Source organism: Podarcis gaigeae (genome assembly GCF_964106915.1).
Source record: "Podarcis gaigeae genome assembly, chromosome: 2".
Lineage (NCBI taxonomy): Eukaryota > Metazoa > Chordata > Lepidosauria > Squamata > Lacertidae > Podarcis > Podarcis gaigeae.
This window is the reverse complement of record NC_139679.1, coordinates 24,177,243-24,203,415: the sequence shown is the minus strand read 5'-3', so window position 1 is coordinate 24,203,415 and position 26,173 is coordinate 24,177,243. Positions and strand designations below refer to the sequence as shown.

Genomic DNA, 26,173 nt, shown 5'->3' with positions numbered 1-26,173 from the left:
AAGACCAATTGGGAAACTATGTCTCTAGGGTGCTATTCCACGACTGCAGAAGTTGTGAATACCACAGCAATATGTACAGGCTTATTTGCATGGATGTTTCTTGCCCAGCTAGCAGCCTCAGCAGCTTGTTGTGAACCTGTTAGGAGTTGTTTTGTTGCCCAGTGATCTGAGAATTTACTGCCTTGAATAATGTGGTATCATCTTCAGTGCTGGCCATCTTGATATTTCATCCTTGATTTCAGGTGACTCATGATAAGATTGATAGCAATGATTCAAAAATAATTGCCCCTCTTTTAGTTCTGTTCATAATTAAAATACTTTTGTTTATTCCTTCCTATCCTCTTACTCATGTCTGCTACGTATTCCTTTTGTGCATTGGAGACTGTCTTCAGTAATCCTCTCTGTAAGCTCTCCCACCTAACCAAAATATACAGCTCCCTTTATGTAAAACATGTATCTGGGGAAAGTTGTAGCCCAACCCTCTTCCCGTGTAATCGTTTCAGTGTTCAAAGGTTGTGTTTTTTTAATGTGGGTGTGCATACAAATTCAACCTTTCTTCTTCTCCCACTCCCCAATGGGATTTTTCAGAATGTGTAATTTGGTTATTAATCATGTTTGCTAAACGCAGGAATAACAATGTGCTTAGCTGTTGAGCTAAAATAAGAAATATAATGGCTTTATAGAAGAAGCTGCACATAATTAAAATATATACAACACCTGTTGACTTAAATTCAGAAATAAATTATCATTTATATTCTCCTACTATTGATGTTTCAGCACCTTTTGATTTCAAGATGTTCATCTTGCATTTTAAAGTGCCCTTCATGTAATACTACGTACATAAATAGTTCCTATCTTTCACAGATGAAACAGCTAAGATGGTTCCCAGCCTGAACGTTGGTTCTTCCACTGAAGCACTTTTGTCTGATCCAGAAAACAGCTGTAGCAATGTACTAAATTCCATGCAGGATGAATCAATGAAGGCTTCTGATGAAGTGGAAAATATTGAAGGAGGATCCCAGAGCTCAGAGGAGCTAGGTAAAAATAAAGCAGTCTGTCTTTAGAGTAGCTCAGGCATAGACAAACTCAACCCTCCAGATCCCTGACCACTGGTCCTGTTAGCTAAGGATGATGGGGTTGTAGTCCCAAAACATCTGGAGGCCGAGTTTGCCTATGCCTGGAGTAGCTGATTGCTTCTCTTAAAATGACACGTTTCAGCAATATCTGTACTAATTGGCCTTTCTGTCTCCTGTTTAAGTGGGTGGTTTGTTTTGGTTTTTGACAGGGGATAGATCTAACAGTGAACGAAGTGAATCTCCAAACACTGGTAGAGGCACCCCGGGTTCAACACGAATGGTCACCAGATTACGAAATCCGGATAGCAAACTCAGCCAGCTGAAAAGTCAGCAAGTTGCTGCTGCTGCACATGAAGCAAATAAGCTATTTAAAGAAGGCAAAGAGGTTTGTGTTAATTTTCAGACTTTTTACTGCAGAAATACTCCTGTTCACGGAAAGCAAAATGAAGATGGTCACCTGGTGGCTTCTACTGGGTGGTGAAAACTAACAGCACAATCTTATTCATGGCTATTCAAAAGTCAGCTCTATTGATTTTAACGGAACCTACTCCTGGGTATTGGTAGAGTTTGTTTCTTTAGGAAAATCAACTTTGAAGACAAGTTTATCCTTAGCCTAAGTTCTTACAGTCAGAGCCTATTTCATCCTGTGCACGTATTTTTAGATTAAGAGCTGCATTTTCTAATCCTCGACATTACATTCCCTAAAGATAACGGATTGGGCTAACACTAAAATCTAAGACCAAAGATTGTAATTTTTAAAAATTTGTGTGCATTTTGTTTTTTATTTCAATAAGGTCCTTGTGGTTAATTCCCAAGGAGAAATCTCCCGACTGAACACGAAGAAAGAAATAGTGATGAAAGGAAACATCAGCAATTATTTCAAACTAGGCCAAGAAGGGAAGTACCGTGTGTACCACAATCAATATGCCACCAATTCTTTTGCTTTGAACAAGCATCAACACCGGGAAGATCATGACAAGAGGCGACACCTCTCTCACAAATTTTGTCTGAGTCCTGCTGGAGAGTTCAAATGGAATGGCTCTGTCCACGGGTCAAAGGTTCTCACGATATCCACCCTGAGATTAACAATAATTCAGCTAGAGAACAACATCCCATCCTCATTCCTTCACCCCAACTGGGCTTCACACAGGTGAATATATTTGTGATTTTCATCAATTTTTATGCAGTTGTTTTTAAAATTATATAGGTTGGATCCAGACTTGCTCCTGTATGAACCATTTGTGCAGGAACCTGGGATCCAGAAGAGCTTCCCTGCTGGCAGAAGCAGGGGGGGGGGGGGCGCGGCACAATAGTTTTTACCTATTCCTCGTTTCCCTCGGGAACACTTTCCATGCTGTTCTGCAGGCTTTTCAGGGGCACGGGCCGCTACATGGGAAGGCTGGAATTTGCAAAAATAAAAATTAAAAAAAATCAATATATAATTTATTTATACCTCGCCCATCTGGCTGGGTTTCCCCAGCCACTCTGGGCAGTTTAGTTTTAAAGTATGCTATTGACATATCATTTGTCCTACTGTATGCAGCGAATGCAGGGCTGATAATATTTTTGTCACCTGTAGGTCTAATTGGATCAAGGCTGTGCAGATGTGTAGTAAACCTAGAGAATTTGCATTGGCTTTAGCTATATTGGAATGTGCAATCAAGCCAGTTGTCATGCTGCCAATCTGGAGGGAGTCCTTGGGACACACCAGGTAAGATGTCTGAATGAGTGAAAAACATAAGTCTACATTACAATATGTGCAAGTACTGTACTGGAGAATTTAACACCATTATAAAAAACTCTGGTCAGGAACACTGAAAATTCACAGGCACAGTTTTTGCAATATGTTCGCCACCTGGAAGTTGACTCGTGTCAGTTAATCTCAGCAATGGAAAAATTACTTTGAAAGTTCAACTACAGTGTACTTTAAATGCTCTTGACTCAACTGCATTCGCTGTTTGTACAGCAGCGTGCAGCTGTTTGTGTATTTGTAGTATAACTGGCCCAAAAGAATGTGTATCTTGCGATTAGGTTGCGCAGAATGACAGCTATTGAAAGAGAAGAAAAGGAAAAAGTGAAAAAGAAGGAAAGAAAACAAGAGGAAGAAGAAACCATGCAGCAAGCAACATGGGTGAAATACACATTTCCTATCAAACATCAGGTACAGATTCTGCATAGTAATCTTAAGTAAATGTTTTTAGCAGATTTCCGCTCTTCCTTTATTAAATTTTAAAGGCTGTATGGGATGGGGGGGGGTGTTTTTTTAACATGGTGAGTAATAGGATCGATGAAAAGAGAGAACTTGAGACTGATTCATGTCTTGGCCATTGTTTAATTGGATAATAATCCATGATGGATTGTAATCTTACTCAGGTGATAGAAGAGAGATTTCACCAAACATCTTTGATACTGTATATGCATAGGATGGGATTTATATATCCCAGTTCCAAGTGTAAGAGAAATTTGAGACAGGTCAAGATCCCATGTACTCCATCTATTCAATGAAGATGATTTCCTTTTCCTTCTAGCCCCATGACAAAAAAGCCTAAAAACAAAATATAGTAGCATTTATCTATTAAGAGTTATCCATAACAATCACTAAGAAGTCTATGTGGAACCCATTGATAAGCCCTTCTTAAAAAAAAAAAAAAAGGGCCTGAGTAGCTGCATAGATGCACCCCTAGTATTCTTTGTGTGGAAATTGCGGTTCTAGGAACCCAACTGGTCATGGCAAATCTACATCCCTTAAATGTTGTTGCTTTTCTATGTGCATTACTGTTGGGAGCAGAGGCTAGTTCTAGTAGTGTGCTCAGTCCTTTTTCATGCATTTATGTTGCAGATCTGTGTTGTAGCCACAGTTTAAGCAGTTTCCTGCAGCATTTGTTGAAAAGCCATCTTTTATTTTTGCAATTGCATATAAGCTTTTAAAGTAAATTTTAAAGTAAAGTAAAATGTGTCTGTAATGTTTTACAGGTTTGGAAACAAAAAGGAGAAGAATATAGAGTAACAGGGTATGGTGGCTGGATCTGGATTAGTAAAACTCATGTTCATAGATTTGTACCAAGATTACCAGGAAATACTAATGTCAATTACAGGAAATTACTACCAGGTGAGTGTAAAATATCTTTGCTTTGAAATAATTTTTACTGTTAGTTACTGCATCATAAACAGGCCTTCTCAGCACTATAGTCAAACCTCAGTTCTCGAACAGCTCCGTTTTTTAACGTTTTGGGATACTCAAATGCATTCATGTATTTCTTCATTCTAAGTTTTGAGTATTCTATTGTAAGAATTTTGTCTTTTTAATTACAGTTATATTTCTGAGTTCAAAACGCTGTGTTTTGGTGCAAGAATCAATACATTTGAATACTTTTGTTACACACCGTAACTTAATTCTCTCTTTAATCCATGCACCCCAAGAGCTTGAAAAGGTGGCATAGAAATCTTATAAATAAATATACGTGTCCTTTTTTAATCAGCAAAAAGTGAAACTACTACCATCCCAGAAAAACAGCGTGAACTGGATAAAAGGAAAACTCCAGCAAAAGTGAAGGTTGAGCATGGTTCTTCGAAAGAAAAGATAAAATACTTCCGTGAGCCACACAAGAAGGACCAAAAAGAAACTGAAAACTCCGAGACCACAAAGAGAGCTCAAACCAAGGAAGAAAATGAACCGCATGAAGAAAAATCTGAAATCAAACATTTTGAAAAATCAGATCATGCAAAAGAAGGTATTAAGCATTTAAGGCATATGGGCGGGTGGGTGAGTATTTAGGTTTACACGGATTAATTCTGTTTAGCAGAATGTATGCGTGCTTATGTAAATCTGAGAACAATCGGGGGGGGGGGATTAAAAAAAAATCTGAAACTGTGGATGTCGAATACTAAAGTCCCGTTGACACATTCACCTGCACACATATGGAAGCCACTTCCTGTTGCTGTGGTCACACACAGTTGTGATGTGTATGAATGGAACCATGTGGGTTAGGCGAAACAGGTCAGAAAGACCCAGTAATTACTAAAATGTCTTACTGAATTTTAATTGTTCTTCACAGAGAAGAAAGAAATTGATGAAGGTGATAAAGACATCAAGGAAGAATCTATGGAGGTTGATGAAGTGAAAGTGGATACCTCCACAAAATATGAGGAAGCCTCAATCAATGTGGATTTAATCAATGTCAGCGAGAGTTTCCACTTAAGGACATTTTACAAAAGGAAAGTAAAATCATCAAAACTAGATGGACTGCTTGAAAGGAGAGTAAAACAGTTTACACTTGAGGAAAAGCAGCGACTAGAAAGAATAAAGCTCAAATCTGGTTCTAACTCTTCAGGTTGTAAATTGTTGAGGCAACAGGAGAGTGAGGATGACCTACAGTTACCTAAAGCAGGAGATGAGAAGCAAGTAGATTTGACATCCCAAAGCAGAACTGATACTTCAGAGACAAATCAAACCGAAGATCCTGTTAAAGACCGCTTGTCACCTAGCAATCGCCACATTACCAAAACCAGTGAATCAGTCCAATCTTTGCCTTGCTTGAATAGGCTTTTAGAGGGAGAAGTAGATGCAACTCCAGTTCAGTGTCCAGATACTCAGAGTTTGAAAGCAAAGGATAGTAATGAAAGTGTTTCTGAATCCATGGATACGGATAACCCTCAAATGCAGAGTAAGGAGAAAAGCACTGACTGTTTGAAAACAGAAGACTCTAAGCCAATAGAAAACAAAGAAACATGTGGTATCTTAGAGGACAATGCAAAATGTTTGGAGCAAGCAAATACTGAGTCTCAGTGCGGAAATGTTATTCGGCCAATGGTAACTGAAAGCAGCTGTGAAGGAGACACTTCATCTTCAACCAAGATAGGAAATGAAGCGTTAACATCTGAAAAACATGACTGTGATTCTGCAGAAGCTCGTAGGTTAGAAAATCATCCCAGCATGGTATCTCTGCAAGCAAAAGAGAGTCTTGTGAAAAACATTGCAGATGCATCCGAACCCAAAATTGCATTAAATCCAAAGCAGACTCTCGGGGGCCTAAAATCGCTGCATACTGAGCTAATTTCAGAAAAGGCATTTGAAGCCCAAATTCCTGATGTGATTGGAGAAAATATTATTGATGAGGTGGTGAAGACTAAAATCACTGAAACAAACGGCGAAAAGCAAGACCAGGAGAAGTGTGTCCCACCGAGTTCCATCAACAAGTGTTTTGATCAGATTAAGAGTATTGCTGACAAAAATAATAATAAAAACGGGGAATTGAATACACAAACGGAAAAGGGGAAGTCAGCAGCCTTTCAGATTAATGGAAAAGACACTGATTTTAAAGTATTACCTAATGAAGAGTGCTTAAAGAGAGAGACACTTGCACAAACCGAGAGTGGCGTTGACTCGAAAATCAATAATATTAGCAAAAGCAACCCCCTGGTCAAATCATTTTCTTCTAACGAATCTCTAAAACCATTTATGAATGGTGATATTGCAGTGGAAGATGCAAATGATAATTTGGTCAGTAAGTTGGGTGTACAGAGTTCTGTGGGTGGTGATTCTAGAGACAATGATTTGCCTCAAGATAATATGTCTCAGTTTAATCAAAATACTGGAAGAAAGCAGTGTTCTCCTGAAAGGTCTAGTCTTGTTGATGACACATCCGTCACATCTCTCCATTCCTCCAGTGAAAACAATATATATAATGAAACCGAATGCATGGAGATTGAACCACCTTGTGTTACGAAAACTGCTCCGTCACCTGTAATTTCCTGTGAGGAATCTAGCTTGAGTAATGACTTTGCTGATCAGAATGGATTACTGATAAGCAACAAAACCGAAAGCGTCAACGGAGAAAGTGTAGTAAAAGCCGTTGTTACGGAAGTGACCACCACGTCAACTGTTTCTACAGAATCCAAAACTACTTATAAAGTATCGGGATTGTCAGCCATCAAGGAAGATAGAGAAAGTGGGGTATCATCCATGGAAAACTGTTCTGTATCCACTGTAACCACCACCACGACCACGACTACCACTGTAAGAAAACTTACCGCTCCCACTACAGATAGCAATACTGATGTCATTTCTGTAAAGGAGCATAGCAAAACTGTGGTAACAGCAACAGTAACTGATTCCTTGACTACTGCAGCGGGAACCTTGGTGACTTCTATGACAGTCAGCAAGGAATATTCCACAAGGGACAAAGTGAAGCTCATGAAATTTTCAAGGCCGAAAAAAACTCGTTCTGGAACAGCCTTGCCATCTTACCGGAAGTTTGTTACCAAAAGCAGTAAAAAGAGCATATTTGTTTTGCCCAATGACGACTTGAAGAAGCTAGCAAGAAGAGGAGGGATCAGAGAGGTTCCCTGTTTCAACTATACTGCGAAGCCTGCTTTGGATATTTGGCCATATCCATCCCCGAGACCAACGTTTGGTATCACTTGGAGGTACAGTGCTAACAGCTCTTTAAAATCATTTGGGTGGGAGAACATGTCTTCGTACAAATGGTAGGCGTGTTATAATCCAGCATGAAAATTCGGCACTTCAGGTGTTATCCTTTTTAAATATTAAACCAACATTTTTTTGGTCCTCCATATTTGAGGATATTTGAGCTGAATTTACCTAGCAGGAATGTTCGTTTCCCAGGTATGCTCAATTTAAATGGTTACCCTGCTTCCAGGCTTAAAGTTTTGTGTACTGTCAAAGACTAGGATCAGTATTGAAGGGGGGGGGGGAAACAGCCAGTGTACATATGGCAGCATGGCATCTACCATGCAGAGGGGTGAAGAGTTAGGGCAGATGATACACTGTTGGCATTCCTAGTCTTATATGCATTGAATAAACTCTCCTTAAGACACAAGAACCTATATGGAGGTGTCTTGAAAGCCTGACCTGACCATTGCGATTTGAATCAGTAAAAATGGGTCTAGGAAAAATGATTTGATATTCTGTAAAAACAGATTGTTTAGTTATCTTCCAAACAAAAGATTTTACGTTACAAAGTTGCCTTGATCTAGATTATTAAATAGGGGAGGGACACAGGTGGTGCTGTGGTCTAAACCACTGAACCTCTTGGGCTTGCTGATCGGAAGCTTAGCAGTTCAAATCCGCACGATGGAGTGAGCTCTCATTGCTTTGCCCCAGCTTCTGCCAACCTAGCAGTTTGAAAGCACACCAGTGCAAGCAGATAAATAGGTACCACTGCGACAGAAAGGTGAACGGCGTTTCCGTGTGCTCTGGTTTCCATAATGGTGTCCCATTGCACACGAAGTGGTTTAGTCATGCTGGCCTCATGACCCGCAAAGCTGTCTGCGGACAGACACCAGCTCCCTCGGCCTGAAAAGTGACATGAGCACCGCACCCCATAGTCACCTTTGACTGGACTTCACCATCCAGGGGTCCTTTACCTTTACCTTTATTAAATAGACTTTTGTTTAACAACCCTCATTTTGTCAGTATTTAGTGATGGGATTTTCAGAAAGAACAACCATGGGTCATACCCTAGCAATATGCCACTGGCCTAGTCTGGAGCTTGACGATACCTTGGTGATTTCCAGAATGGCAGTTTTAAAATAGAAAACACTAACTAACAAAATAAAATAAAACAATAAAATAAAATACCAAGGCATCCAAGATTATTCAGCTTGCTTTACTTGAGTAAGGATTTTTTAATTGCACCCCCTTGTTTCATGTACAGTTTTTTTCAGTTGGTTAAGAGCGCTTAAAACAAGTATCTAGTAGTTTATCATACTTAGTTTGAAATTGTCAGCTAGTGTTCTCTACACATTTTGTATGTTACCTTCCTTTATAATATCGATGTGAGTGTAGGAAAACATTTGGGTAAGATCCAGTGGTATCCATCTGCCAACAAATATTATTATTATTTAGTTATGTATTTTGCAGCATTTCTATACTGCTTGACTATAATAAAAACTCAAAGCAGTTAAATGCATTTCTGTTTGGTGCAATGGGACTTTCCCTTCCTTCCCTCGCATGGGACCCCCAAGTTGGGGTGTTGGGAGGGACTACAGCAAAGTCTGATTGCATGACGTTGGATATCACCCAATACCTTACATATTTGTAGGAAAAAGTCAGCTATTATGTGGACCTCTGTTTCAGAAATATTTTGGACCTATTTAGTTCATTCTAAAAACTTGCATGGAGCAAGATCCAATATATGATAGCACGGGCCTGTATAATGAGTACCACAGATTTTTGTAATTTATATGAAAATACACTCCACTTTTAGCTGTAAATTAAGAAGCTTTGCCTTATCTCTGAGAACTATGGCATTTAGACCATCTGCTTTGTGAAATTAGAAGTGATTTACATGACTTTCTTTATTATTATTTTTCTAGATACCGACTGCAAACCGTAAAATCTTTGGCAGGGGTTAGCCTTATGTTGAGGTTACTCTGGGCATGTCTGAAATGGGATGACATGGCTGCTAAACCCCCACCTGGTGGAGGAACTACACGTACAGGTAGATATTTTAGGAATACTTAATTTTGCTAATTTATAAAAACATTGCTGGTTAAATATTATTTCAGAACTTGTAATATGCATTACAAACTAGAGTCTTTTGAAGCAGAAGGGGTTTGTTTTTTTATTTGCTTTTTTCCTAAGAAAGTTTATCATGGATGGATCCATGATAACCTCTGTCATATTCACTAGACCCTTCTCAGTCTGGTTTCCAGTTTGGCACTGAAATTTCCTTCCTCTTAAGCAATCTTCATCAGGAGATTTGAGGAGGGTGAGGTCTGGCTATGCTGATTATCCCCTTGGAATCATTTGAGATGAGAACTGGAGTCATTGTATTTCACTGGTTCCATTCCTTCCTGGCAATATTCCCTTCCAACTCTACAATTCCATGATTCTGTGATTCCATGTAGTATGGGTGTCTTTAAGTGGAACAGGGAATGTAAGTCACATTGAGCACAGATTCAGGTGTAACATTCCCAGTCGACCAAACTATGGGTTGTATCCAGTGAAGTCATCCTGTTAGTGCAAGGACTTCCACCTGTGCAACAAATACTTCCTCTCCCCTCCCCCCCCGAGTTTGCTCTGAACGGTTGGAGGAAACCCAAAACTGATTCGGGGGGGGGGGGGCACAGCTGGTGTGCAACGAGAGGTAGAAAACGTTGCATTGTGCAATGTCAGGGCAACGTCATTGGATACATTGGACACAAGCTCAGATGCTCCTTCTGTCTGTACCTGACTACAGAGGAGACTTCCTGCTTTATTAAACCACAGTTACTTTGAGGTCTAAACCAGAAAACTGTGTTTTAGTATTCTCTACAAACAGATATCAAAATGTGGTTTGCAATCCTGATTTACAAAGAGCCTTAAACCAGTTACCTGTGTCAGACATCATGGGGACACTGTAGTTTAGCAAACTGGAAAGTTTTCTCTTTCTAATTATAGAATAATAAGTTTTAACTGAAAATAAATCTGGACTGTTTTTTTAACAAAATGCCAACATTTCCATCATGTTATTTGAGAATAAGCTAGTTCCAGAATTTGTGGAGAAACATTTCTTACTAGACTTGCAATTGAAACTTTTGAAATGAATGTTTGTAGACACATCGGAAACGGAAATAACAACAACTGAAATAATCAAGCGAAGAGATGTTGGACCATATGGAATTCGATCGGAGTACTGTGTACGGAAAATTATTTGTCCGATTGGTGTTCCAGAGGCCCCCAAAGGTAAGCATGAATATAAAATTCCCAAGTTACTAATAGAGGAGTATGTGACTTTAGGGGGACGCTATCAGATACTTAAACTGAATATTAATTTTTCTTCTGTTCCTGCAGAAACTCCTACGCCTCAGAGGAAAGGGCTTCGATCAAGTGCATTGCGACCCAAAAGGCCAGAAACTCCAAAACAAACAGGCCCTGTTATAATTGAAACCTGGGTAGCGGAGGAGGAATTAGAACTATGGGAAATAAAAGCATTTTCTGAAAGGTAATCTAACAGCTTAAAATTAAGCTCTTTGACTTGCTTTTTGAACGTATTTAGATGTGTAAATATCCTGTTGGGTGTGGATTTAATATCTAAAATAGTAAGTTTAAAGCTGCAAAATTATTTTGAACTATGTGTGCACTCTAGCAAGTAGAAACAAAAGTACACTTTACACCATCAAATAGATATACCTTCCGTTGGCATGCCCTGCTGTCAGTTAATGGAAAACTGGGAAACCAGAGATATGAAGCCAAATATTTGGTTGGCTAATTGCAACCAGTATGTGAATTTGAAACACTTAAGGGTGGTATCTATTGTTGAGCAAGCGGAAGACCGCTCCCCCTCCATGACTTTCTACCCAAAATCCTCTCCAGGAGATTGGGAGAACCTGACATTTTGGGTGATTCAGTGCAGGCAGAGGAAAAGGGAGAAACTTGCCTTCTGCTTGTGCAACATCAGATACGACTCCCAACACTTAAAACTGTGCAGTCCTCTTTCTGTTCCCCAGCCATTTGTTGCTCTAGCTGTTTTGCATACTGTTTCCTACTCCTTCCCTCCCTGGTCTCTGTATTCCTTTCGCTTTTACCCCTGCTTTTGTCAGCTTCATGACATCTCTGTACAGTTTCAATATTTTTAGCTTTCTACATAGTCAATGGACGCGGGTGGCGCTGTGGGTAAAACCTCAGCGCCTAGGACTTGCCGATCGTCAGGTTGCTCGGTCCCAGCACCTGCCAACCTAGCAGTTTGAAAGCACCCCCGGGTGCAAGTAGATAAATAGGGACCGCTTACTAGCGGGAAGGTAAGCGGCGTTCCGTGTGCTGCGCTGGCTTGCCAGATGCAGCTTGTCACGCTAGCCACGTGATCCGGAAGTGTCTGCGGACAGCGCTGGCCCCCGGCCTCTTAAGCGAGATGGGCGCGCAACCCCAGAGTCTGTCGAGACTGGCCCGTACGGGCAGGGGTACCTTTACCTTTACCTTTACCTTTACATAGTCAATACACCTACTTTCTGATATCCCTTTACACTCAACTTCTTAAACTTCAACCTTTCTTGTCTCATGGCAACAGTGCTGTGTGTCCTTACATTGTATGTTTTTCCTGGTTTCTGTTGCAACTTGGGCTCTGCTTTTCTTCACATCAGGCCTCTTTATTGACATTTATCCCTGCCAGCCACCCGGTGCACGTTCAGTATATTCCATCTGGGCTTCCCCCTCCCCCAGCACACACACACACTCTTTTTGGACCATGCCCCCACCCCTTTGCCTTTTTTGCTTATCCACACAGTTCTGTCTCCTTTCAGATTTAAGCTCAGTCCGTTCTCACTGAAGCTCCCTGGGATGCTCCACAGGAGAAAGAGGAGGGAGGTGATTTTTGCCAATTCAGGAGACCCTCTAGAAAAAATTGTAGAAGGTGGTGCTGGTGGCTGCAGGGAAAGGGGGAAATAAAATGAAAATCACCCTCTTCTCCCCTTCAGTGCAAGCCTTTGCTGATTCTCAGTCTCTTCTGCAAACAGAAGTTCAACTCTGGATCCCACCCATAGAGTTTCTCTTGTAAAAGTGCATAAACTGTGAGAATGTTCATGGGAGCTGCATGCCATTAAACTGACAGAAGGTGACAGCCAGATTTAAGAAAGTTCACACATAAGCAGGCCTATATTCAACAGGGCGGCACTAGAAAATTTCTGGAAATTAGAAGTAGCATTTCAGTAACACTGAGAATTGGTTCCTATCACATAAAAAGGGCTGTTGGTATAAAATGCATGTTTTGTAGTAATTTGCAATGCCCAGTAGTGATTTTCTGTTCATCTCTTTGACAGAGTGGAGAAGGAAAAGGCACAAGCAGTTGAGCAACAGGCTAAGGTTAGTGAACAGAAGAAGGCTGAGGAATTCAAGGCCCAAATGGAGGCTCAACTAAAACAACAGCGATTGGCTGCCCAGCAGGTGGGGTAGCTCTTGGTAGTCCCGCCTGTTGAAGTTTGCATTGCTTGCATTTGTGCATCCTAAAATAAACATGGAAGTGTCTCTTTCTTACACAGAATTGTTCAAATGTTTTCATTTGAGTAAATATTTCCATATCCCTATCGGAAAAACTAGATTGCGATACTAAAATTAATCATTTGATGTGCTCTTAATATTACACATACAGTGGGAATTTGATTCTCTCCTTCAGGGTTGTGTTTCAGTCTTACAAAAGTGTCAGGGTAGATGTTGCTAAGATACCTAAATAACCTAGATCTCGTGGAAGTAAGGTTTGACATCCTGCCAAGTATAGAATCGGAGATGCTTCCATGTTGGAATGAAAACTAAATTATTAATTTGTATAAATCAGTATTTTAAAAAGTGGATACACCTTCAGTCTCCTAATTCTGATGCATGCATGCAGTCATAAAAATCTGTAACTTTTCCTGTTTGCCCAGTAAAGAATGGTGTCACCACTGCAAAGTTATTTCAATACTTATTCTTCTTTTTAAACATCTCATTCATTCATTATTTATTTTTTGGAAAACTTATGTCTATCTCTCGCAACAAAATGTCCACTCAGGGTAGATAATGATGAATTAAGATGCAACCCTGTTTGTTTGTTTGTTTGTTTGTTTGTTTGTTTGTTTGTTTTCCTTGCTTTCTTTATATATTTTAGTACATTTGACTTTCAAAACAAAAGACGTTATAATAAAAACCAAACCCATATTAATACAAAAATAAGACAAATGAAAAGGGTAGCGCCCGCGGAGGGAAGGGAACTCAAAAAATGTCCACCAAAATAATCGTTTCTTCAGTGACTGCTTAAAATTTCTTAATGACAAGTGTGAGTTCATATTACAAAGTCTGTAATCCTGACTCGCACAGGACGACAAAGAGGTGGATAGTTCAACTGGTCTTTATTTATAATAAATAACAGGACGACAAAGAGAAATGAGGCCGGGGAAATGGCTGGCACTGCAGCATAAAGGCTGCTGGACATGCCCCCCCATGGCACCTGGTTGGACGGCCACCGGGGGGGGGGGGGCGTGAGTGCCAGCCAGGTGAGCTGGAGGCAGGGGGCGATGCCCCATGCTAGGAGCGGTGTTCGGGCTCCCGTCCACAACCACTCCCCTCTCTTTCAGGGAGGAGAGTCTTTCATATTACAAAGCCATTCTTTCTGCTTTAGATAGCTGATACAATGTCGCTCCAGTTAAAAAGGAACCCCCCCCCCCAACCAATTCCCCTTTTCTCTAAAAATGTGCTATTTTTATAGCAAATCATTGTGTATATGAGGGGCATGTAACAAAATAGAAATACAACCAAGCACTATAATGATTACAGCTATTCAAATTGTTAAAAACCACTTAATAATGAGAATGAAGATAATATTTCTTTCAGATTTTTAGTCTACCTTAAATTGATCTTTCTTAAATTGATTGGTTAATGTTTAGTTATGAACCACCTTTCTGTACATTATTAAACATTAAATAATGTAATCAGAAAAGGCTATTTACTTGAAGTTAAGTTTTGGAAGAATTGCTTTATATGGGTTGGTTTTCTGTTATTATAACCTGGCCTTCCCCCCGCCAAAAGAAAATTAAACACAAACCCTGTACAACACATTTTTAAATAAGGTGGAATTCAGCATCATTCTAAGGCAAACAGTGTCTGTGCAAGCATATCAGCTTCACACACGCAACAATCTTCCCCTGCATGCTGTTCTGGGGTGTTATCCCAACCCAACCCCAATTTTGAGGGTGCAGGATCTCTTACATGAAATCCTAAAGCAGATCAGTATTATTACCAGCTACAGGTTACAAATGACAAGAGCGGAACACCCCCTAGCGGTCGTAGCAAGAGGAGAGATTCAAAGCAAAGGCATCCTGCTTTGTAGCTCCGTCTCCTAGCTGCTACGGTACACCAGATCCGATCTAGTCAGACTTTCAGCAGATAATAGCTTGGCACTTGTGAACACTTGTTCTTTGGAAGCCGCCTTATTGCTAGCTCTATCTGCAAATACAGTGGCGTCTCATGTTTGAAAATTCTTGCATTTGAAATGACTTTGACGCAAAGCACGTGGTACAGACATACACCTACTTGCAAGTCCGGCTGTGTTTAATGTGACTTGCTTTCCAATGAGCATTCATAAGATCACAGCGGCCTTAGTGTGCTTTTTTAACATAGGGTGAGAGGGTTGATATTGTAGAGCGGACTAGTGGTAGCTTTTCTTCATTTCCCCCCTCTGCTTAACTCCTTTAGAAGCGACTGGAGCAACAGAAGCAGTTGCCTGCCGTGTGTGGCGCCGCTACAGCTACGACTACCAGCGGTACGGCAACCACCGTCTCCACTCCTCAGAAAGTTATGGTTGGCCCACTGCCCCGCTCTATTCCCAGTGGAACCAAAGTGGTGCTTGCTACTAAAGTGGGATCTCCAGCTACAGTAACATTCCAGCAGAACAAGAACTTTCACCAGACTTTTGCTACCTGGGTTAAACAAGGCCAGTCTTCATCAGGTAAATGAGTTAGTTAAAAAAAAAAAAAAAAGACGGAGAATCTTCATCCTTTAAAAACAAAACACATACAGTGGTACCTTGCAAGACGAAAAGCGCGCAAGACGAAAGGGTTTTTCGTTTTTTGCATTGCTTCGCAAGACGATTTTCCCTATGGACTTGCTTCGCAAGACGAAAAAGTCTTGCAAGTGCGCTTCCTTTTTCTTAAAGCCGCTAATACCCAGCGAATCCGTGCTCTGCAAGACGAAAAAATCGCAAGACGACACAACTCACGGAACGAATTAATTTCGTCTTGCGAGGCACCACTGTATAACCAAATTTTTACTTGTACTATTAGAGGTGGTTCATATGCCCAGGCATCTCTTAGCCATGATCTCCAACGGGGAAGGGGACTGCTGATAAGCTTGCAGCTGGGAAGCAGTCACACAAAGTATTTAAAACCTAATCGATGCTCTCTTCAGCTACATCCTTGAACGGGGAAGAAAGACTTTTTTCTGTTAAAAGCTGTAGTTGTGGGTTAACGCATTTGTCAACATGGGGTATGGGGTGTGCCTCAACTGCTTTATAAGGGCATAAACTGGTTTAGGCCAAGGCTCCTTCATCGAGCCTAGTACTCCTGTCTCCTCAAGAGAACAGTCACGTTTCACAGGGAAGCTCAAAGCAATGCATGGTGGTGATGGGGAAAGCTTACCCCTATATTTTGATACTCAAAAAGGTATGTTGCCTCTGTCATCAAGGTTTGAAATAGCTGTCATGGCTAGCAGCAGTTTATAGATTTAATTCATGTAAGGATGTCACCATTCCTTGTGGTAATGAATTGAGTTGCATGAAGCAGCCCTTCTGTTTCAACCGTCCTGAAAATTTTCACTGGACGAACTGAAGTACTGTAAAGATGGGGCTTGTTTTTTTAAAGAAGCATTTCTTTATCCACTGTTGCGACCATTCAAGATTTTATAATCTTCATAAGAAAGTGCCAGCTTTTAAGACCTTTCCTTGTCGAAGAGACATTATTTAGAGCACACAGCATTTTAAAGGCAACCATGCCATAGGTTTCTACAATGCTGCGATGATACCTGCTGCTAGTGGCCTGTCTCAAGAAAACAGAAACTGACCGCCATTCCTGTTTTGTTAGCCACAAGCACAACTGCTACATCGGCAACAACTATTTCCAGCAGTGGTCAGACTTTCCAGATTGCAAGCAGCCCAGTGACTATGGCAGGCAAAGTGATAACAAAGCTGCCTCTACCAGCAAATAGCAAGATAGTTGCTGTTAACGTCCCAGCCACTCAAGGAGGTAGGAGAACGCCGTTGCAGTTTGAACTCTTTCTTTCTCGCTCATTCCATTTATGAATCGCTTTTTCATAAAGCATCACAAAGCGATTTCAACAATGAAAACATCAAAACATGCATGCAAATGCAAACTGGAATTAAAAATAAATAAATAAATACCCGCTTAAAAGACTTTTTAGAAAAATTAGGTCTTCAGCAGGGGCCAAAAAGACAATAGAGACAGTGCCTGTCTGGTATGTAATGCAAGAAGGTTCCAAAGGCATATTTTCCTAGGAAAATTGAGTGGTCACATTTCTAGCTTGAAATGATCTATCTTTGATATCCCTTTGCTGACCTACATAATGTTCCACATTATCAGCTTTTTAAGACTTTAGTGGGGGAAAAACTACTCTCAAGTTTAATAGAAGGGCTGCATATGCCTTTCAGTATGTTGGGAAATGGTTATATTAGAGAGTTCCCAGGCTTTTACCGGTACTTTTATTGCGGTTGACCATGGAAAGGCTTTGCTGGTTGAGTACACTGTGTTGCAGCAGTTCCACGCCTACTTTCAGGACTAACTTTGACGGCATGCTAGTTAATACCAGTACGAAACTGAACAGAGGTGTTAGCTGGGGATTTGGAGCACCGTGTGCCAAATACGCAGTTGACACCCAGCAGGCTCACTTGCTTGCTCTTTCTCCCCCCCCCCCAAAAAAAAATCCATCTGAATTGGGAGAAGCTGTGAAAATGCTGGACCAGTACCTGGAGACATGATTGGCTGAATGCGGGCTGACCAACTGAATCCTGATAAGATGGAGGTGCTATGGGAAGTTGGTTCCCAAGTTCAGGAATTTGGAAGACAAGACAGTTCTGAGTGATATAGCACCCTGAAGGGACGGGTTCATCTCATTTCTAAGATAACACTCAGAGCAGAGGTAGCTTCACTGGCCAATCCAACCAGATACTGCACTATACCTGTGTGCTAGTGGGCTCAGTTCAAGTGGTTCTGCTGGTGTACAAAGCCCTAAAAGGCTTTAGGCTCAATTATTTACAGGAATGCCTTTTGTACAAGTAATGCCTTGTGCTTTCATATCTGCAGGGGAGGCCCTGCTAGTGGTCCCATCAGCTGGAATATGTGGGTCGGTCACATGATATAGGAGATACAGGATTTTCTTTGCATTGAGGCTCCCTTTGTAGCATTCTCTCCCCAAGGCAGCTCAGTTTCCCCCCTCTTCTACAGTTTCAGAAACCAATTAAAGACTTACCTATGTGTTTGAGTTTTGTCTTTGCTATCTGGAGAGATACAGATGTAACGTGTAGACTTTCTTTATGGTAGTTAAACGATTAAGAGAGAACCATGGGATCATGCACTGCCTTTCCCCTCCAACGAGTGAATTCTTTCTTTTGTCTTAACCATGATAAAGGAATACATTTAGCAAGGAATCTGGTTGGCCAAAATACTGGTTGCCAAAATACCATTTCTCTAGGGAAGATCGAAAGATGTCTGTGCCAGATTAGAAGTGATATATGTGATCCTTCGTGCTGTTACCGATTTCACAGTTGAAGAAGGAGCTGTCATTATGCTCGCAGGTTTTCTACAAGATGTGTCTGTTAAATCATTTTTAAACCCAAACTAAGACCTGCTCTTCTGCTTTAACTCCCTTGTAAACTTTCAAATTTTAGAACTATTCTCAGCGACTAATACTGCTTATTTTCTTTAGCGGTGTACAAGTTTGAGGCATAGTGTGGTTCTTATTTAAGTGAACATGTGTCAATTCTCCCTACTGCACACCAGTACAAACCCTCCTGAATGTGGGTTCATTCTTTAGAGACCTGTATAAATATTCTGCAGGGTGAGTCACATCACCTAAAACAAGAGGGTGTTAATCTTTTACTTAGTAATGTTTTTTAAATTGATGAATACTTTTCCCAAATAGGTGTAGTTCAAGTGCAGCAGAAAGTGTTGGGTATCATTCCATCAACTACTGGATCAAACCAACAAACATTTACTTCATTCCAGCCGAGGACAGCAACTGTAACTATTAGGCCAAATAACACAGGGACGGTGTGTACAAGTGCTTCACAAGTAAGATTGCTGTTGTTGTTGTTTAAGATTAACGATCTTGTAGTTTTGTAATAAGGTTGCTCTTGGACTCCATTTGAGATGGTGTTTAATCTAGAAACTATTTACAGTGCCAGAACTCGGACCTAAAAATCTGAAATCTAAACCTAGGATTTCATACAATTGTTGGTTTTCTTAAGAGACACTCATTGGTGCAGTTTGCGCATAACACCAAGCCAGCGTCCTGGACCAAAGCTTGCATCCGCTGCACTTTTCTTTTCCTCCAGCACTACCTGGGACTAAGCCACAGTTGCTGTAGGAACCTGCATGTTTCTTCTAAGTCATGGCCTGGCTGAGCATTATGCACGAACTAGAACATTGTCTACTTTTGTCACTTATCTCTCAGTAGATCTTTACCATGGGGACTTGCTTTAAATCAGCTGGCTTCTGGGCCGGTTCAGGTCTCCTTGCTATCCATGTTTGAAGAATGCCCCAAGGGATTTTTTCTTTTATGGGTCCTCTTGCGTGTTTCTCTCGGTCAGTCTTCCAGTTTCTTCCAGTTTTTTTCTTAATACATACGTGATTTCATTTTTCATAGCGCTGGAGTTTTATTATTGTTGCAAATGTTTGGGTTGCACTACATAAATAAAACTTCATGAAAAGAAATATGAATGGAGATGTTTGAAGAACGGTGGATTAACCAGAGAAAAAGTAATGCAGTTTGAGCCTTAAAAAAGCTTTTGAAAAGTGTTTTGGATAAATAAAAAGCTTAGGGGGGAAAAAACCCAAAGTAAAAATTTCACGTTATATTGTTATATATTGTTACATTTTATATTTAACTTTGGGGGATGTTTTGCTTTTTTCAACTTTTTGCTTACCTGATCAACAGTTTTAAAAAAATGGTTTCTTAAAAGTGTTTTGTTTTGTTTTCCATATACGAGTCACAATATGTATAGAAATAAGTTTTGCCTTTTCTGCCTTTACCCTTAGTTCAAGAAAAAGTTGACTGTTTTCCTTGTAACTTGTGTAGGTAATGGCTGGGACACCTCTCCGGCCTGGGATGACAGTCATAAGGACACCACTTCAGCAATCAGCATTAGGAAAGACCATCATTCGGACACCTGTCGTGGTACAGCAAGGTATTCTTCCAACTAGTAGGTTAATTTTGATTTTTAAACCTCCAGTATGTGAAATCCATGACTTTTTTATTCATTTAAAAAAAGAAAAAGAAGTATCATCAACACTAATTCAGGGTTTTTGCTTTAAATTACCGATAAAACTTAAACATTTCGGGCCAGTCAGCTGAATAATACTAAAAAGAAAGCACTATGCCTTTTGCTACTTATTTTTGTTTCTGAATCATAAATACGATAAATACTCTGGCTGGTATTCAGATTGCTCTTAGGTTCAGACAAGGTGCTTCTGCTAGACAATAGGAATCTTTGCCTTTTTTTGTGCTTTGAAAAGCTGAGATCCACTGCAGACTGCACTGAAGGCTTCTTTTTCAGAAACACGAGTCCAAACCCATTTTCGGCTTCCATAACTAGTTACGTGTTCCTGTACATCCTGGCTTCTATCAAGAGTGGCTAAGCTTCGGCCCTTCAGATACAGTTGGGCTCCTATTATCCCTGGCCATTGGCTATGTTGTTGGAAGTTGAAGCCCAGCAACATCCAGAGGACCAAAGCTTAGCCACTTTGGCATATAATATAACTAAGCTGCAGAATGAGGAAAAGGTAATACTAGGCTGCATTTTTTTCCATGGCTTTCAAGAGACATGGAGGCACACGACTGGTCAGTGGACCCAGTGATTTTACTGGCCAATGGAACTTGGTAGATGGGAGGGAGAAGCAGCCTTGGAATTCTTTTTCACAGAGGCTTCTTGTGTTGGGAATAGCTTCTTAATAATACAAATGATGTGTCCATGCAGGCCAGACCCAGCAAGTAGTGACCCAGATAATCAGAGGTCAGCCTGTTTCCACAGCAGTGTCTAGCGCTACCACCGTTTCTGCAAATCCAAAGGTAGTGACAACTCCAGGAGCCCCTTTGCAGCACATGCAGCCGCAAGCTGCATCACCACACCCACCTCGTCCTCAACAGGGTCAGGTGAAACTTACAATGGCGCAGCTCACACAGCTCACACAAGGACAGGTAAGCTTCCGTGATGTTTGTTGTGTGGCGATGATTTGCCTTTCCCTGCACGTGCAATGTCAATTTAAAGCAGGCATCTTCTGAGTTAATAACTGCATCTACTACATTTTTGTTAGAAGTTTGGAAAAGATTCATCATAAGCTTAGGTTCCTCTACCACGTGAGGTAAATGGGTTGCTCTCAAATGATATGTTTAGTTTCTGTTGCATTATTGTTGAAAAACTTTTCTTTCTTTTTGTTTTTTTCATGATTTCCAGTTTTACAGTCATTTTAACATTTCAACACTCAGAAAGAGGACAGAGTCCAATTTTGAAATGTTAAAAGGACTGTAAAACTATTGAAATGTATATGAAAATCTCTCTCTCTCTCTCTCTCTCTCTCTCACACACACACACACACACACACACACACAAAACATTTCAAAACTTTGCTTCCTTCCACCTCTTTCTGCGGCTCCTTAAATTTATTTTTATCATTTCATATTCTAAATTAACTTATTCTTTTATTCATCTACTTAAATTATTTACTCTTATGAAACTACAGGTTATTACAATAATGCTGCCAGTGTCTTTCTCTGTTTACAAATTATTTGTACATATTCAATAAACCATTTCCATCCATTTATAAAAAGTTTGTTACCTTGATTTCTTATTTTCCTAGTAAATTTCACCATCTCTGCATAATCCATAAGTTTTTGTATCCATTCTTCTTTCGTCGGGCCTTCTTCTTTCCATTTTGGAGCAAATAACATCATTGCTGCTGTAGTCGCATATATGAATAAATTTCTATACCGTTTTGGTAGTTCTACCCCTATAATTCCCAAACGAAAGGCTGCTGTCTTTTTGTTTGTTTGTTTGTTTGTTTGTTTGTTTGTTTTAAAACAAATGTTATTTTAAACATCTTTTTCAATTCAATATATATCATTTCCCAGTAAGCTTTGTTGTTGAAAAACTTTTCAATCCCCCCCCCCTTTATTTGCAACAGCTTACAGGTATGGTAAATTATTTTTCAGAAAAGACTGCTCTTTTAAATAACCAAATGCCAGAGCTTGTGGGTGAAATCTTACCCACTAGCGGTGGAAGGGATCCTCTCTCCTCCCTGCAGCTCCTGTGTATTCGATCAAGATTTTCTCTGAAAGGTTGGGGGGCCTCCGGGAGTAAATTGTGGGTGGGTGATTGCAGGGAGGAGAAGGGGACGCACCAACATTGGGTGTCACCAACCATTCCAGCTGGAAAGTTCATTACACAGTGCAAGCCCTTGATATACTCCATTGGGATCTTTTGTGGGTATTGACTTTTACATTTCCTCCACTTTTAGGGTGGCAGTCAAGGTTTGACTGTGGTGATTCAAGGGCAAGGTCAAACCACAGGGCAGTTGCAGTTGATCCCGCAGGGTGTCACGGTAATACCAGGACCAGGACAACAGCTAATGCAAGCAGCTATGCCAAATGGTACAATCCAGCGGTTTCTTTTCACCCCACTTCCAGCAGCAGCAGCTACTGCAGCTAGTACTACTACAACTACAGTTTCCACCTCAACACCAGGTAGGGTTGATTTTTAAAATATATATGTATATTAAATGGAAACAAATGCATTTAAGCTTTGAAAGAAAAGTAGTTTTTCTTAGGGAATGCTTTTCAGGCTTAGAAATGCTGAAGCCTTGTGGTGGCTTCTTAGAGAAGGAAAGCTGCTCCTCAGATTGTTGTTAGTATGGCTCTGAAGGTAAGTCCTGCTTTTTATCTTCCCAGCTGCAGGAGAACAGAAGCAAACTTTTCAAGCACAGACCCAAACACAGCCAGCGCCAGAGCTTCCTCCTCCTCCTCCTCCTCCTCCTCCTCCTCCTGAACCCCAGCCGCCTCAGAGTCAGCTCCAAGGCCAGTCTCAGGGGCAACCCCAGAGTATTCAGCCTCAGCCTCCAGCTCAGACGCAGCCTACTCAATCTCCGCCTCGGGCTGAAGCCCAGGCAGCCACCGAAGCTCAGCCTCCAGCTTCACTTCCATGCCCAGTCATCTCCGAAGCACAGCCTCCAGTATCGCAACCAACCGTAACTCCAGCCACTGCTCAGACTCCACCCCAGAGCCTTCCGCAAGGGCAGCCTTCAGCTCAAGTTCAAAGCCAGGCTCAGTCAGGGGTACACCCACAGACCCCGCCCAAAGTTCAGATGATTCAGCCAGCTCAGGTCCAGACTCCAGCGCCACAGCACGTCCCCATGCAGCCGCATCCTTCGATCCAAATCCAGACTTCGCAGCCACAGGTTCCAACTTCGGTTCAAACTCTGCCCCCCACGCCAAACGTAAATCAAGTTACCGTGCAATCTCCACGTCCTCAGCTGCAAATCCAGCCACCGCAGACTAAGGTGATCACAGTCCCGCAGCTTCAGCAGCAAGTCCAGGTATTCTCTCAGCTCCAGTCCCATGTTGTGGCTCAGATACAGGCCCAGCAAGGTGGTCTGCCTCAGCAAATTAAACTTCAGTTGCCTATTCAGATTCAGCAAGCCGGCCCGGTGCAAGCTCATCAGATCCAGAACGTGGTAACTGTTCAAGCGGCCAGCGTTCAAGAGCAACTGCAAAGGGTTCAGCAGCTCAGAGAGCAGCAGCAGAAGAAAAAACAGCAGCATATTGAAATTAAACGTGAGCACTCCCTCCAGGCTTCTAATCAGAGTGACATTATCCAGAAACAGGTACACTTATCCAAAGACATTATCACTCCTGTTCTTGGCCGTCAAGCTATATGCATGTGAATCCTTTGGCCTGTGCATTTGGTTTAAATCTTAGGGGTCTTTCCTTATTAAACTATATTGCATGTCCCTTTTTGTAAGTGTAACAGATGTTCTGTATCTAATATTGGTGGAGTTTTTTTTAAGTACTTGGTGGCATCTGGGTCATGATTTACTACATCAGAGTTTGCTGCCAGGGCGTCTTCAGTTCAGGGGAGAAGAGACTTGGATCTGATTGCTCAGTCTTCCACGCTATTTCCGCACTACATTTTTTCTGTAGAAGAGAAGACTTGGCATGATAGCAGCCTAGTGTTGTAAACTACTAGTGATGGATCGGGGGAAGAAAATTCATACACAGTCAATTCTGTTGCCATACTATAGTTTTAGAGTAAGTAACGTCCCCGTCCTCCCACTTGTTAAACTTCAACTCCCATCATCCTTCACCATTGGTCATTCTGCCTGGTGCTGATGGAAGCTGGCGTCCAACAACATCTGGAGGGCAACATGTTGGCTATCCCCGCTATAGTGCCATACATCTAAAATACTTTAAAGGCTTCTGTACAAAATTGAAGGAAACCTTCAAAAGCATTTTGTAGTCCTCTTTAATTGAAGCTCGGAGAATGCTTCACTCTTAGCTCACGTACTTCTCCATCAAATCTTCCTCTGCAGCTAATATCCCACCCCACCCCTCCTGATCTGCTTCTTCCTCAGCTTTAGAAGGTGTCAAGGGCTCCTATTTCCCTTCACCAGAATTGCACAGGCAACTGCTGAGCAAATCCAGGTCGCTTTTGCTTTACTGGCCATGGGTTTAATCTCTGTGACACTCAGGTTTAAAATTACCTGCAGCTTTAAAAGTGTGTTTCATTTTGTCGCTTTTTGCCATCAAAGGTTTTGATTCCCCCCCCCCCTTTTCTTGAAGGTGGTAATGAAGCACAACGCTGTGATCGAGCACCTAAAACAGAAAAAGACGTTGACCCCTGCTGAACGGGAAGAGAATCAGCGGTAAGGCAGATGGACAGACATTAAGCAAGGCGTATGGTGCCTTTCAGTAGTTTCCGGTGTAGAAGAATATGTGCTGATTCAAACGTTTACTACCAACTTACTCATAGAAATGATTGCTCATGTTTGTTTGCACCATTGTGTCATGAACTGGCTGGGTGCAGAGAAGTGGCGGGAGTCAACAGCCGGGGAACCCGCAAGGGAGAAGATCTGGAGCCAGGGGATTGGTGGTGGGGTGACAATGAGTGGTCAGAGGGAGAAAAGGAAGCAGACTGGGGGGAGAAGGTGTTGGAAGGTGAAGAGGTGACAGGGTTTAGTGAGCAGGAAGAGTCTGTGGAGAGCAGTCCAGAATTGGAGACCGGGGGGGGGGGGGGGGGACAAGAGGCAGAGAAGAAGCCAGGGGGTCTCTATCTCCTGCTGCGACCATACTACTCAATATTGTGATCTCTTTTAAGTAACTTCTTCCAACCTCTGATCCTACACAGAAACCACAAAATGCACAATGCTACAAAATTGGGTAACAGTATGTTTTTGTAAGCATCCCTTTACATAAACCGCTCCATGTTTTTTCTGCATGTTTACAATATGACCAACATTGTCCCATGTCTGCTGGTATTTTTACTATTCTACAAAATTTGAATGGTGGAAAAGGAAGAGAAGATGTGAATACAGAATATTATTTAGAGAGTTGGGGAGCCTGTTTGTACGCCTTGTAGCTTCACATAATGTGTACTAACAACTAATCTAGAGGCTCTGGTACCATAAAAAGATTTGGTTTCTGATTGATATTTTTTTCTTCTCCCTAAAAATGCTCTTTAGCTTTAGCCATTATTTTAAAAATAAAAAAAAATCTTATTTGTATTTGATTACCAAATGCAATCTTTGTGGTCCTCCCTCGCCCCCTTATTAGTCTCTTCATAATAGAATTTTTTCTATTTCTTCTCTAGAATGATAGTGTGCAACCAAGTTATGAAGTATATTCTGGATAAGATAGATAAAGAAGAAAAACAGGCTGCTAAGAAACGAAAGCGAGAAGAGAGTGTGGAACAAAAGCGCAGTAAACAGAATGCAACTAAACTCTCGGCTCTGCTCTTCAAACATAAGGAACAACTTAAAGCTGAAATACTAAAGAAAAGGGCACTTCTGGACAAAGACTTACAAATTGAAGTGCAGGTAAAATGAATTTTTCTCCTTAATGAATTGTTGGGCTTATTTATTTGACTATGTAAGAGAAAGTTCAGAGCTAGACTTTTTGTACTCATGGATATTCCCACTCAATATATGCATTTTAACTTAAGTGCATTCTGTCTCAGTGCATTTTGCCACATTTTAGCACTTTCTCTCCCATTATATTCCCTTGGCCTTCACTCTTGACTGATGATCCAGAACCCCTGTTAGTTGAAATCTTAATTGGTCCGTTCCAGACAGATTTAGCACTGTGGGAATTCCATGCTGTCTTACCGCAAAACACAACGAAATTTAGGTAAAGGTAA

The 26,173-nt window shown here is 41.1% G+C and overlaps 1 protein-coding gene and 1 long non-coding RNA gene across 30 annotated transcripts in view; both read left to right on the top strand.

The window, feature by feature from the left end:
- The window catches only part of BPTF (bromodomain PHD finger transcription factor), a 65,185-nt gene that overhangs the window by 23,989 nt on the left and 15,023 nt on the right, over positions 1 to 26,173 (top strand). For 5 of the 29 annotated variants that reach the window (XM_083727306.1, XM_083727302.1, XM_083727305.1 and 2 more), the window contains 21 exons: positions 865 to 1,038; positions 1,259 to 1,461; positions 1,871 to 2,226; positions 2,656 to 2,787; positions 3,108 to 3,237; positions 4,050 to 4,185; positions 4,556 to 4,807; positions 5,132 to 7,502; positions 9,414 to 9,538; positions 10,636 to 10,764; positions 10,873 to 11,023; positions 12,834 to 12,957; positions 15,238 to 15,490; positions 16,620 to 16,781; positions 18,694 to 18,842; positions 19,849 to 19,972; positions 20,747 to 20,967; positions 22,284 to 22,509; positions 22,714 to 23,645; positions 24,601 to 24,683; positions 25,628 to 25,853. In XM_083727306.1, coding sequence (XP_083583432.1) covers positions 865 to 1,038; positions 1,259 to 1,461; positions 1,871 to 2,226; positions 2,656 to 2,787; positions 3,108 to 3,237; positions 4,050 to 4,185; positions 4,556 to 4,807; positions 5,132 to 7,502; positions 9,414 to 9,538; positions 10,636 to 10,764; positions 10,873 to 11,023; positions 12,834 to 12,957; positions 15,238 to 15,490; positions 16,620 to 16,781; positions 18,694 to 18,842; positions 19,849 to 19,972; positions 20,747 to 20,967; positions 22,284 to 22,509; positions 22,714 to 23,645; positions 24,601 to 24,683; positions 25,628 to 25,853 — 6,659 coding nt within the window. The remainder of the gene's footprint in view (positions 1 to 864; positions 1,039 to 1,258; positions 1,462 to 1,870; positions 2,227 to 2,655; positions 2,788 to 3,107; positions 3,238 to 4,049; positions 4,186 to 4,555; positions 4,808 to 5,131; positions 7,503 to 9,413; positions 9,539 to 10,635; positions 10,765 to 10,872; positions 11,024 to 12,833; positions 12,958 to 15,237; positions 15,491 to 16,619; positions 16,782 to 18,693; positions 18,843 to 19,848; positions 19,973 to 20,746; positions 20,968 to 22,283; positions 22,510 to 22,713; positions 23,646 to 24,600; positions 24,684 to 25,627; positions 25,854 to 26,173) is intronic. The other 24 variants (XM_083727315.1, XM_083727312.1, XM_083727325.1 and 21 more) reach the window with 9 other exon arrangements.
- On the top strand, positions 13,633 to 14,199 carry LOC310840266. Its single transcript, XR_014561886.1, has 2 exons — positions 13,633 to 13,822; positions 14,147 to 14,199. It is a non-coding gene; the product is annotated as an uncharacterized lncRNA (long non-coding RNA).